Here is a 13,869-nt window from a genome sequence, read left to right on the forward strand (position 1 = left end):
CACAATTGCGCATGTGGCCGGTTAGCTCAGTTGGTTAGAGCGTGGTGCTAATAACGCCAAGGTCGCGGGTTCGATCCCCGTACGGGCCATACGAACATCTTTTGCGAGTATCATCAGTCTTGTACAATTTCGAGAACCATTTTACAAGCATTATATATTTTAAACTGGACACTTACTGTGTTGAAAAAAATGTGGGGGTCTGGTCATTATGTAAGGGCCGGTTAGCTCAGTTGGTTAGAGCGTGGTGCTAATAACGCCAAGGTCGCGGGTTCGATCCCCGTACGGGCCATCATGAACTTTTAAATTAACGTCACTTGACTAAATTGTTGCGACTGCAAAGACAGCATGATTTGTTAAAGGGAAATAAAGCGACAGAACAGTCACTGAATTCAATATGTGACCAACAATTTACTTTCCATGCATCTATTATCAATACCTACTTTCTCGGGATACAGCAGACAAACAAGGATATAACCAGTTGCATGGAATTGTCTAGAGAAACATCCATAAAGTGTATGTGATGGACATAGGGCTAAATTAGATATTAGGTAGGTGTTTTCCCTGTGGGCTTACACTATTTCACATTTAATTAAAGTGATACCAAGCATATCGTACCACAGGTGGATGGGTAATTTATTTTGCATGATGCTTCTTCATGGAACTATGCGCAAAGGTGAAGGGGAAAAGCTACAGGAGAGAAACATGAAAAATTGGCAGTGCATAATATATCACTAAATATGCAAATGTCTCAGACTTGTTTGTTGTGTGGGCTGCTGCAGTTGCACCAATATTTGTGCAGGAACAGGTAGCAGATGTCAGGAGAAATCAAGCCGGGATGTTGATAAAGAGGTGCAGGAGAGAGAAGGCATGATTGTGGATCATGAAGTAGACTCCTCACAAGTATACTAGACTGAAACAGAGTTTTGAGTTACTAGCAAATATCTCTTACCAAGAAAACTACTGTATTTTCTGGACTATAAGCCGCAACTGCATATAAGCCGCATTCGCTCTATTTTTAAAAAAATAATAAAAAAAAGATATACAAGCATACAAGCCGCGTCCGCTCTATTTAAAAAAAAAAAGATATGCAAGCCGCAGATATTTATGTTGTTAGATTAGATATTTACTACATGTACAGAAGGATTCTGAACTGTAAATGATGTACATGTTTGTACCTAAATACCGGTAGATCCTTTCCTAACAGTGTCTTTTAACACGGCAGCAACTTTGCTGATTAAAACGGGACAGAACCAAGAGAAAATAACGGTATTTATTTATCTGTTTATCTGTTTGAAATCTGCTTCTACCTACTTCTATCTGCTAAAGAAGAAGTAGCGTATTCTTCTTTGCATTTATTTTGTCTTAGTTTTGATTCTAATTCCAGTTAGAGCGCCCCGAGCGGTGGAAGAAAAATCCACAGAATAGCCGCACCTTTGTATAAGCTGCATGGTTGAAAACCTATGAAAAAAGTAGCGGCTTATAGTCCAGAAAATATGGTACTTTTTTTCATTTTTTTCCTCCAAGTTCCAGCTCTTCATCAGGAGTCTAATGGAGTAACATGGACTCTGATGATGATAAACCAGGTCTCTGCCTCTAAATTAAACACTTGTTTAAAACATTTGAGCACTCTTTCTGCTGAATTTACCAATTAACCTGATATCCTTTCTTTTGGACTGTGCGGGGCAGCTAGACTCTGCAGCTAGACTCTGCTAGGGAGCTTGCTGGTCTGCTGGGACCTAGATTCTAGCTTTGACCTATTTTGTTGCTCTCTTTTTAGTCAATTACTAAAATCAAGTGATTTCTGTAACTTTGAATGAGACATTTCTACCTGTAGACAGGTATTTGGTCCACTATCATGAACAAACTGGTCCGGCTCGCCGAGGTTTGAAGCATTTCTTTCTCTGTAAGTTTCAGCTCTTTACAGAGATTTTCAACAGGATTTAGATCAGAGCTCATAAAAACCTCTTCAGAATAATCCAGGGTTTTGTTTGTAGTCATTCTTGGATGATATTTGAGTGTTTTCGGGCATTATCCAGTTAGAAGATGCATGACATGTAACTGAGGCAAGGTCTATGAGATGGCTAGTACATTTGTCTCCAGAATGCCCTGATAGTCTTGACATTTCATTGTACCTGTACAGATTTAAAACACCCTGTACCGGATCGCAGCAAAGCAGCTATAGAATAATCAAGCTTCCTCCATGTTTCAAAGTAGCCACAGTAGCTTTTCTTCTTTGAATTATTAGTTTTTGCATCTGTAAACATAGAGATGTGACTTGTTTCATTTGTCCAGGGGACATTCTCCCAAAAGCCGTGTGGCTTGTCAATATGCATTTTGACAAAATCCAGTCTGGCTTTTCTATGATTAGCTTTTAACAATTGTCGGGTGTCAACTTGATCTGACACTGATGCTCTTTGACGTTCTCCTGGAATCTCTTTGGAAGTTATTCTGGGTTTTTTAAAGACCATTCGTATTCTCAATTTTTTGTCAGTTTTTCTTCTCATGGGGTCTGATCATTTTCGTTCTGATCTCCTCAGACAACTATTTCCTTATCTAAAGCAGCAAGACACAATTTAACAGTAAATAACAAATAAAATGAAATAAAATGATAAGAAAAGAGGTAAAATAATAAAAAGTAAGGGCAGTAGAGTACAGCAGGTACGAATTTAATTTAAGAGTATGCTTGAGTAAACAGTAATGTTTTTAGCCCTGATTTAAAGGATCTACAGTTGGAGCAGACCTCAGGTCTACAGGAAGTTTGTTCTACCGGTGAGGAGCAGAATAACTGAACGCTGCCTCACCTTGCTTGGTTCTGGTTCTGGAACCACAACAAACCAGATCCAGATGAACCTCAGGGGTCTGGGAGCTTCATAGGAACTAACAGATCCAGCATGTATTCTGGTCTAGAACCATTCAGGTCTTTGTAGACCAGCAGTAAGATTTTAAACTCTATCCTTTGACTCACTGGAAGCCAGTGTAGTGATTTCATGACCGGTGTATTATGATCCAGTTTCCTGGTGTTTGTAAGGACTCTGGCAGCAGCTTTCTGTATCAGCTGCAATTGCCTGATTGATTTCTTGTTAAGGCCTGTAAAGATGACATTTTTGCCATCTTTATCTGGCATGGTGCACAGAGGGACTTGTTTTATTTATAAAGCACATTTCACATGATGAACATGGACTCAATGTGCTCAAAATACATAAACAAACAAACAAAATTACAAGTTTACAATAACAGAAATAGATAAAAAGTATGACAAGAGAAAAACAATAATAACAACCATAATTCAATTTTAATAAAAAGTGTGATCACCCAGCCAACCATGTACAGTTTACTTAAACGCCTGTGCAAAAAGGTACGTTTTTAGTCTGTTTTTGAAAGTGGGCACTGTTGGAGCAGACCTTAGTTCCTGTGGCGAGGAATTCCAGAGAGTGTAGTAGTGACTGAAAGCACCATGAGCAGATCTAGTGTGAATTCTAGGTATGATGAGGAGACTCTTATTTGATGATCTAAGGGATCTGTCCGGTATGTATTCAATCAGCATGTCAACCATGTAGGAGGGAGCTAAGCCATTCATAGATTTAAAGACAATAAGAAGTACTTCAAACCACCCGAGTGCAATAACCCATTTCTCTGAAAGTGCAATAACCTTCGCCCACTAAATACCTCACGTATTTTTTGCACATGTAAATATTATCCGTTTTTTGGGTTTACTATTTTCTCTTGTACATTGCTCATTTTTCTACATTTTACATTGCTCTTTTTTTAATTATTTAGCTATTTATTGGTTATTTTTATTTAAATTTTTTTAGGATATACTTTTTTATACTTTTTTTTCATACTTTCATGTGTATTTGTATAAACCGTTGATTGTGTGTGTGTGTGTTTTGCTGCTGCACAATTGAATTTCTCCTCTGGGAGATCAATAAAGTCTATTCTATTCTATTCTATTCTATTCTATTCGCAGTGGGGTGTTCTTTCTAAGGGTCTCCTGTCGGCAAGAGCAGTTCCCCAACCCGCCACCAGGTGGTGCTGTTGCGCCGTCCTCGTCCCTCTCTCTCCACACAGTGAGTCGTCGCTGGAGGCGGCGAGTTGCTCTTTATTGTTCCAGTAGGAAGCTTTATCCGCGTCTGTCCACATTTATCTCAATGGCTGCCGCGAACGAACCACGTCCCACCTGAGAGGGAGCGGTTCAGCGGCGTGGACAGGACCAACAAACCCAAACTTAGCCCCAGTCCGGCTCCGTGCCTGCGTGGTGGGATTTACCGCACTTTCTAAGGGGCAGATTGTGGATCCTGCAGGAAGAAAAAAGAGGGGGGTAAGGAAATTCTGCTCTCCGGATCCAGAAGCGAGGTTACACGTCGCACTCACTGGAACTCAGATTTCCAGCCTTAAATGCGCCAAATGAACCGGTTTCAGAGTGTGATTTTCCTTTAGTTTAAAGCAACAGCGTTTTTCTTGTAGAGTATTCGCCTCCTCTGCAGCCAGCCTGCTCGCTTTCCTAATCGGCTGAGCTTTAGGGGGTCCAGCTGAGCTTCTGTTACTGTAAGCTCAATAATAGACGAGGGTAGCCCTCTCCACTGGATTCTCCTGGCAATTTTATCCACATCACTGGATTAATCTACAGTTTTAGCTGATTTATGTTTCATATGGAAGCTTTTTGCTGTCTCTTCTTTGCATTATTAATGCCTTTTAGTAAGTCAGAGCCTATCATTGTCAAACCACATGCACATTAATCTGAAATAGTAAACACAGGTATATACCTCAGCTGCTGGATTGACTGTGGACATGTTGCCTTACTCTAACCTACTGACATCTTTGCTCCAGCCTGAAGGATTACTCTGCTAACCTACATTATGTGGCTTGCTCTTTGCCAACCTATGTATGTGTGTGGCTTCACATGAGCCTTGCACAGGGGTGTTTCTGTTTTACTTCACCTGACAAAGCTGCTCTGTGTGACTCCTCCTTTTGGTCTTCAACCATCCACCCTTTTACCCTTTTGGGCGTAACAGTCTTTCTTAATTGATTGCATGCCCCTATGCCCTTTTAGCCCCCCCACGGGTCAGAGCACAGGGTCACCGAGGAGGCATGAATCCATGCTCAGCATTGTCAAACCCACATGTCCCTATTTTTGCCTTTTGTTAGAGGAATATGTGGTCAAAAGGTGGTCTTGTTTTATCACTTTTGGAATCAATATGGCACAGTAGTCACATGGTGTTGTATTCAGCGAATCTCACAATAGGAATTCTCCTGAGGGCAGTAGAGGAGCTAAATGGCTCTGCGAGTTGGGAGAGGATAATGTCACCTTGATGAAATGTAGTATCAGGCGCAGCCATAGATCTTTACAGCACCACAGGTGTAGCCCCACTCGCTCTCAGCTGGGCTTGTTTGCTCGTAGCTAATGGTTCTGGGTGTCATTTTGCATTTCAGTCACTTAAAATGCTGTCAGTAGTAATGTACGAGTAATTCTGTCAGGTTATGGAGTTAATTTCTGCTCTTTAGTGGATATCTGGGATTTATTGCTTTGTTATTGCCCACTGATGCAAGTCGATAGGTTGTCAGGCATGAAGGAATACCACTTAGCATAACTTACTATATTCAGGTTTTGTGTTAATTTGGCTTGTTGAGATCCATTAGTGAGAGATTTATTTTAAATATTCTGAATGCTGAATCACGCTAAATTGTTTAGTTGTTCCCACAGCTTTGGACTTCATGAGATTCTCTCCAGTGAAAGGGGTCTGGTACAGAACATACCAAACCAATCACAGCTTGGCTTTATGCAATGACTTAATAACAAGAGGGTCCAAGAGCCACCGTGTAAAACAACCACGATGGCTGCAGAATAACCTCTTGGATCAATACGTTTTTACTCCAAAACCAGCAAAAGTCATTCACAGGATTTCTGACTGCACCGTACGCTAATTTGAATGTCTTTTATTCATGCTTGTCTGGTTGCTGCCCTTGTCTATGTCTTTATTCTTTTTATTGATTGTCCAGCTATCCGCTGTTGTCTAGAGGCAGTTTCTTCTGCGTCCGTTGATGCTGCCCACTGGAGATCAAAATGTAATCCAGAGGAAGCAGATCAAGTCTTTGTAATGAAGAACGAGGACGGCTTGCCAGGCTCGTCCTTCGTAGCTCTGAAGTCTCAACCAAAACAACAAAACTAAGAAAAGTTTAACTAAATGGAACTGAAATTTGGAAAACAAAACAACATTTTGCCAAAGATTTAAAAAAAAAAAGAGAAGCATTTCAGAAAATACAGCGATTATTCCAGAAAATGTGTGAAGGCAAAGCAAAAAACACTAATTTTGTGCAAAATACAATATATCAGGAAAAACAAAACGAACAATAACAAAAGGGAAATGTTTCTGTTTTGTGAAATGTTTTCCTCGCTGGTTTCACTTCACCATCCAACACATTCCCACAGCCCAGGGCTTCCAAACAACAGGGCTTGATAGACATCACATTTTAAAAGTTTTCGTTGTTGTTGTTTTCCCTTTTTTGTGATGATTTCATGCTGGCATCTCCATTTGGTCCAGTCGCTCCTTCTCCTGCCTGTCTCAATAGCCCCTTTCACACAGAGATTCCGCAATATTGGTGTAAAGAAGTCCTGCCAATACGCCGCCTTTGTTTGTTCACACAGAACCATACAACGCCGGCATAACGCCGCTCCCGTCTGTAAATTCACACAGCATGCCGGCGTTCCGCAATCAGAGGCGTGACGACAGCGTCAGTCCGACCGTCATGTCAGCGGCATGCCGGCTGTGTCATTCACACAGACCCCGTTTTCGGCTCTGTGACTACCTCCGCTGCCGGCTTATTGGTGGGGCCACTTGGCCCCCCCATTCCGCCTCCGTGACTTTCACACAGAACAGCGAGGCGGCTTAAAGGCGCAACGTTCCCGCCTCGAACTGGCTGTGTGAAAGGGGCTAATGTTTTGTCTCGGCTGCGGAGGATGTTACACATGACCGAAGCTGGAATTATTAAGTGTTTGATTAATTGAGTCAAAAATGAATCAGCAGTTAATGAATTTGTAGTTGCACCCCCCCACTCCACATTGCAACAGTTATTAACCTAATGAGAGGCTAAATGTCTGATGGGAATCGCGGTTCAGATGCTGTGAAATCCCCGCCGCATCTTCTTTTAGTTTGCGTCATGTTGTGATGATAGATCCTCTTTGATTGCACAGTTTCTTTTGTTCTCTTTATTCACTATTTTTTGAAGCTTCTATCCTTGAAATACTCCTTGAAATGTAGTAGTTTATCATGTTTTTGAACAGTTTGTGCACTGACTTGTTAATCTCCTTCGGGAATGAAAATACCAATGTCATATCTGATTGCCAAACCTGTTTCACAGCTGGCTGGCATTACCTCTTGTGCAACGTGAATGTAAATATTCCAACATGTATTATCGTATTTTGTGAATTTTTGTTTCAGAGACTTGGATTTGTTTTCTGTTGTCAACCAGACCAGACAAGCACATTAGAGTGCATTAATATCGGCGGCAAAGTACATAGTTGTTAATTTTTCAGAACATAAGGATTATTTCTAGATGAGTTACATCATGCCTTTATGACCTGAAGCTTTCTGTGTGTGTGTTGCACACTCTTGCATCCGATTCCCAGGGCCTGGCTCCCCTCTCGCAAACTCTTGGGAAGCTTTGAGCCAACAGCAGTTCAAAGGCTGCTCGAGAGGCCTCAGTGAGTTAAAGCCCCGCTGCTGGACGCTCCCACAGTAGCTTCCTTTGTGCCCGCTGTGTGACCAGCTCGCTCTGTATTCCTCTCTTGCACAACAAACTCCACGTAAAGTCCTCCCAGCACGTACCGAGGACGTGAAGAAGGCTGTGAATTTCCACCTTTTAGGTTTAATTGGTAGCAGGGTTGATCCGAGGACCTTAAATCAGGCGAGACGGTATTTATGGGCTCGTTTTGGGATGGAAAATTCTGGAGAGGCTGTGATTACTGCTCATTGTGGATGACCTTTTTTTTTATTATTAAATTTAAGACAAGCAGGTGACAGGTCAGCCCAGGATATGATCTACCTGTATTTGACAGGGTAACTGCCATCTGCTTGGGTGTGAGTGATAAAACAGACAAGGGCAATAAACCCGGCTCCTCTCTTTACACTTGTTTTTTTTTTCTTTTTAACTTAAAAGAAAGACACAGGGAGGAACAAGTAGGTGGCCTTATTGAGCAGGTGTAGGGTTTCAAGAACAGGGTATCCGAGCGTTTCACAAAGAGAGAGACACCGTCACGCAGGACGGAGAGTTTCCATCTCACGTCGCATGCTCTCCCGAACTGGATGATAGTGAACTGTTCAGTTCATTATCAATGGGGAAGTTGCACGAAACAAGGAGCCAGTGTTCGCACAGGTGTAATGACTAACTTGAATGTCAGGTCCCTTCATTGTCGGGTCACTTCCTTGGCCAAGCTCCAGCCTCCAGTTGCAGCTTCTCTGACTGAGTTGATGAGAGGTAATAACCTGTGCGTGCAGGCGAAGGGATTAAGTGAGGATTGTGCAGTTTGTTGTGGGTCTTTGCACTTAAGTTGCCTTAATGTTGAACAAAGTGGTGAGTTCACTTTTACAGTTGGAGCGCCATGGCAACATGGGAATAATGCATTTATATGGATCTAACTGTACATATTGAGTTTTCTGCTCTTTAGTCACCATCTATTAGCAGTCCTGCTACATGATAGTACAGGACTGTCTCAGAAAATTAGAATATTGTGATTTTCTGTAATGCAATTACAAAAACAAAAATGTCATACATTCTGGATTCATTACAAATCAACTAAAATATTGCAAGCCTTTTATTATTTTAATATTGCTGATCATGGTTTATAGCTTAAGAAAACTCAAATATCTTATCTCAAAAAATTAGAATATTCTGGGAATCTTAATCTTAAACTGTAAACCATAATCAGCCAATATTAATACAATAAAAGGCTTGCAATATTTAGTTGATCTGTAATGAATCCAGAATGTATGACATTTTTTTTTTTTTAATTGCATTACAGAAAATAAAGAACTTTATCACAATATTTTAATTTTCTGAGACAGTCCTATAATTAACAATGAAACAAACACTGTATTTGCACCATTTTTCAGGTAGTTTTCCATTTTTAATCCCCTTCTTCTGCAGCGAATTAATTGCATGATGTATTAATCCCGAAGTTGTTAACCTCAGACATTTACCCAACAACTGTAAAACCAAAAACATTCGCTTCTAGAGGAAGTGTCTTATGCACCTGTCGGGATTTCTCCCCGGAAATCAAAGCTGAAAACAGAGGAGTCAAACTTGTTGTCTGTATCCTCTTGAGTTACAAGTAAGCTTACCATAGCAAAAGATGATATAAAGAGCTGGGATCTTAGGTTCATATAGTAACTTGTAGCCAAAACAGAGCTTTAGAAATAAAGCCATGCCTCAGTTGAGATACTCTGTGTATGAAGACCTGATCCTGTCTGGGGACTAAAATCAGGGTAAGGTTAGGCTAAAGGGTATTGTTTTTGCCTCACCATAAGTTTCAATTTATCGAGTTTAATCTTTTCTGTTTTTCTGTGTTCTGAATAGGGCCGGGCGATTTTGGACAAAAAAGAAATCCCGATTTGTTTTTTTTTTCCTGAAAACCCGATTTTTTTTTTTTTTGGTAAAACTACAAAAGACAATGGAATAAATTGTTTCAAATATTTTATCTTTATTTTGAAAGAAAAATAAACAAATTTCCCTATTGGGAATGAAGTGCAACTGAAAGATACTGTAACTCCTCCTTGAGTTTAGTAAAGTGACAACATTAACAATCTTCTTGACCAAACAAAGATGACTAGACGAGCTCCGTCTGTAATGCAGCCAGCTCTCTTCTTCTTTTCCAGCTATATGAAAAAGAACTGACGACCTTCTTACGAATCCCGATGGCACGATCAATCCGTTGATTTATTTTCAGTTCTGAGTTTAGTTTAGTTTTGGTTTATTCTTTTGTTAACCCTGCATTGGAAAGTCGTGTCTTTTTAAATCGATTTTCCGATTTCCTTTTTTTAACATCGTCTTGATTAATAAATCCGATTTAGATTTAAAATCGATTAATCGCACAGCCCTAGTTCTGAACCAGAACCTCAGCAGAAATACCGGTCCGTAGTGGCGTAACCTAGGAGAGGATGTGTTTTGTAGAGAACTTTGGAAGAGACTCTGGAATCAAGCAGCCCCACTGTGCAGATGAAACTGTCTTATTTTCTCCTGAAATGACATCGGACATGATGAATGAAGCCCACTTAAACATCACTGAGTGTTTGGTCGGGACCATTCCTGCTCACTGCACCACCCTAAATATTTACAACAGTCTGTTTATCTGAGTGTAGACTTAACAGTGACGGGCGAACAAACGGGAAATGAACTTGTGACTGCGTCCTCTTAATCAGCAAGATGTCCAGCTGGTCCCCGGATTTCAACTAGCTTTCAGTATTTATTGACATGACTTGGGTTTGCATGTGAGCAGCAGGGAGTCGAGTGAACTGAGGCCGGCGTCAACTCTGAGATCTCTTGATCCGAGCGAGTGCAGCAGCGAGTGCAGCAGCGAGTGCAGGAGCGTGTAACCCTCCTGTCTGTCTTCTCACACATTCCTCAGCCCTGATGTCACCAGCTGTCTGAGTGGGTACATCTATTATCTGAGGCTGAGGTTTATCAAGAGTGGGATGGAGGTTGGGGGGGGGGGGGGGGGGGGGGGTTGCTGTAAATGTGTGTGAAGATGATAAGGGGGCTGAGCGTCTTTGTGTTGTCAGGCTGTCTCATTTGTGCTACTTGTGTAGCTTTAGTTCAAGTCTCAACTGGCCTAAAACTGAGCCCTGCGTTCGTAAATCCCACCTACATGTAGCTGGAGGACGTGAGTGTCTGGGTAGGTGTTAGATACGTCTGTCTGCTCCTTTTGTGCAGACCCCTAAAAGTCAGCTGCTGTGTTCTGTGGCACTGCCCAAATCTGTGGTTTTACACACTCATTTCATCATCTCAACCGATGAGTAAAACACCACTGGAAAACTCACTGAAATGTCATGTGGTTTTAACATTGTGCAAGGCTAATTTAACCCCGACTGAATAAATGTGGGAAGATGTCTCACACATTTCTTGAACCAATTAAGAATGGGAGTTTCCCTCCCAGCAAAGCAGAACTTATTTATTTTTACATTTAACGCAGGTCTTTTACCCTCACTTAAACACATCTTTTTTTTAAATTTGATTTCACAGTCAACCATACGTGCACAAGAAGCATTTGGAGCACCTAACAAGGAAATTGTTTACTTAAATGTACCAACAAATGAAAGATATTTAAATTGAGGGCTTGTACTGGAGCTTGATGCTAAAGGAAATGTTTGAACCCTCTTGTTTAACATTCGCTACTATGTATTTAAAGTGCCCAGACTCTAAAATATCCCAAATCACAGCCTGAGGAGATTGATGGCTTCATGGCTCGAAGCACAGAGGAAAAACTGTGGCTCTCTCTTCTCCCCGCCAGACGTGAACGGAGGTGCCTGCAGCTCGGCAGTCCCTGGCTGTAATATCCGGCAGCGTGATGGAACCAGCCGACCGGCCGTCCACGGCTGGACACAGACTGGGCGCCCCCGACAGCTTCGGGGTGTCCACCCTGGAGCCGGGCCTGCGCCCGCCCTCCCAGGCTCCGGGGAGACTCGTCTCCATCAGGGTTCAGATGCTCGACGACACGCAGGAGGTCTTCCAGATATCGGTGAGTGACATCTTTATGGATCATTAGAGGGGCGGCAGTTTGTATGAATATCTGTGTGAAGGATAAAGGCATAATTTATGTCTTGTAGAAGCTTGACGGGGCTGTAAGACACTGTGATAAAAATGCATCATAAAAGAAACTTGCATAAATCTTCCATCCTTTTATAGTCTCTGAAACCTGTTTGATCAGTCGGCATTGTTAAGGCTGCAGAGCAGTTACATATTGATATCTGCAGGAAGAACACAGAAAGCGTGGTTTATCAGTGTAGATATTTCTTTTTCATCCTGTCTTTTTTTTAATCTATTGTAGGGCTGGGCGATATGGACCAAAAGTCATATCTCGATATTTTCTAGCTAAATGGCGATACTCGATATATATCTCGATATTTTTTCTGTGCCATAATTGGGGTTTCCCCCAAAGCATTATAGCATAGCATCTCTGTTAGCTTCATTTTTTCTGAGGCAAACCCTTAAAAAAACAGTCAGTTTTAATACAAAGCCTCGTGCCAAATGTCACACAGGTTCATTTATTAACAGAGGTCTGCACAATATCAAAATGTATAAAACAAATGAAATAAAAATAAACTGCCTGCATATATAGAATAAAAATGCTTCTTGAATAAAATAAAACAAATATCCCTTTCCTGCATAACAATTAAATTAAAATACACTGTGCAATTAATACAATGTAGACAGTAACAGGCAGACTTTTCCACTGAGGTTGACAGTTGTGCAAATAACAAAACATTTGTGCAAATCTCAAATAAAACATTCAAGTCAATTTGTCACAAAATAAGCTATATCAAAATCATTAAAAAAATCATTTAAATCGATATAAACGATATTGTCTCGTACCATGTCGTGTTTGAAAATATATCGATATATATTAAAATCTCGATATATCGCCCAGCCTTAATCTATTGTTGTTGTTTTTTTATCATTTAAAGAGGATGGCTCAGTATGCTCCATTCATCTTAACTCTCATCTCAAATCTCCGCTTCCTTTGTGTCAAAGGAAGTGGTGGAGAAACCGGCTTCCTGTCCGAGAACGCCACACCTACTGACCTCTGATCCGCTCAGCCTCTTCCAGCGAAGTCTGCCTTGTGTGGCACGTTATTGCTTTGGTATAATAAGTGGCTCATAAGTGGCTCCTCCGTTCTTCATGCTTCATTTGCCCGTTCATCAGTGCAACTGTATCATATTTGTATAGTCAAGCCAGCATTTCCCCAGTCGGCTTCCACGGTATTTGCATGTGTTTTGAATCCAGCTCCAGCGTGTTGTCAAGAGTCAGGCCTGTGGTGGGAGAGAATGTGCTGCTCCGTGGCTTCCTAATGCTGTTTAGAGAAAGTATTCCTCTGACAGGCGTCACAGCCACTGGTATTGATGATGCTGGTGCTGTCGCGCTGCATCGGTATGTCCTCCCCGGGTGGGAGAAGTCTTCGATTTTGATTTAACCGCTGCCTCAAACTGATAGCCAGTGTGGTTTTTCTTTTTCTCTCTCTCTCTCTCCAATTTGCATGCCTCTTAGAAAACCCAGCTGCTGTATTATCAGCGTATATTCTGGGGAGTTTTGTGATGGTAATTAAGAAAGAATCCTCTGTCTCAGCTGGACTGTAGAGAATCCAGAGCTGTCTGTCCGGGGAGGCTTTAATTGGCTCTTGTGAAAATGCCAAGAATGCATGTGGCTCATAACGCCTGAGGATGTGTCTGTGGTGGAGAGGATAGTTAGACGGAGGCTTGATTTATAGGGGAGGAATGTCCTCTACATGTGCACTTGTGAGTGCCTTTTCACTTTTAAATTGATGTCTTCAGATTAAAGTAAGAACACGCAGGTTGCTGTTCTCCACAGACCAGGAGATGAGAGGGGGTTTCCACTTCCAGTCGTCAAACATGATGGAGTCCTCTCTGTGAAGCGACCACAGGGGAGCTGAAAACATCATGAGCTTGTTTGCGATGACGTGCCGATTGTGCACGATTGTGAGCAGGAGGAAAAAAGCTCTGAAAGCAAACCAACCTAATGAATTATCTTATAGGTGCTTCTTACAAATTCAACAAAATAAGTGAGTCATTGTTTATTTAGCTTGTCAAAGCTAATCTGCCTTTTCCAGCTACAAAGCCTTCCAGTTTATTTGCGCAAAAAGGT

At 41.5% G+C, this 13,869-nt stretch overlaps 1 protein-coding gene and 2 non-coding genes across 3 annotated transcripts in view; all 3 read left to right on the forward strand.

The window, feature by feature from the left end:
- Positions 1-15: 15 nt before the first annotated feature.
- On the forward strand, positions 16-89 carry trnai-aau (transfer RNA isoleucine (anticodon AAU)). Its single transcript has one exon. It is a non-coding gene; the product is annotated as a tRNA-Ile (tRNA).
- Positions 90-215: 126 nt separating this feature from the next.
- On the forward strand, positions 216-289 carry trnai-aau (transfer RNA isoleucine (anticodon AAU)). The gene has a single exon. It is a non-coding gene; the product is annotated as a tRNA-Ile (tRNA).
- Positions 290-4,117: 3,828 nt separating this feature from the next.
- Positions 4,118-13,869, forward strand: part of LOC133425345 (FERM, ARHGEF and pleckstrin domain-containing protein 1-like) — a 67,090-nt gene continuing 57,338 nt past the window's right edge. The window contains exons 1-2 of the mRNA XM_061716146.1: positions 4,118-4,318; positions 11,501-11,728. Of these exons, the coding sequence (XP_061572130.1) occupies positions 11,558-11,728 (171 nt within the window). The 5' untranslated portion in view covers positions 4,118-4,318; positions 11,501-11,557. The remainder of the gene's footprint in view (positions 4,319-11,500; positions 11,729-13,869) is intronic.

The sequence above is a fragment of the Cololabis saira genome, chromosome 24, assembly GCF_033807715.1.
Source record: "Cololabis saira isolate AMF1-May2022 chromosome 24, fColSai1.1, whole genome shotgun sequence".
NCBI classification, from domain to species: Eukaryota; Metazoa; Chordata; class Actinopteri; order Beloniformes; family Belonidae; genus Cololabis; species Cololabis saira.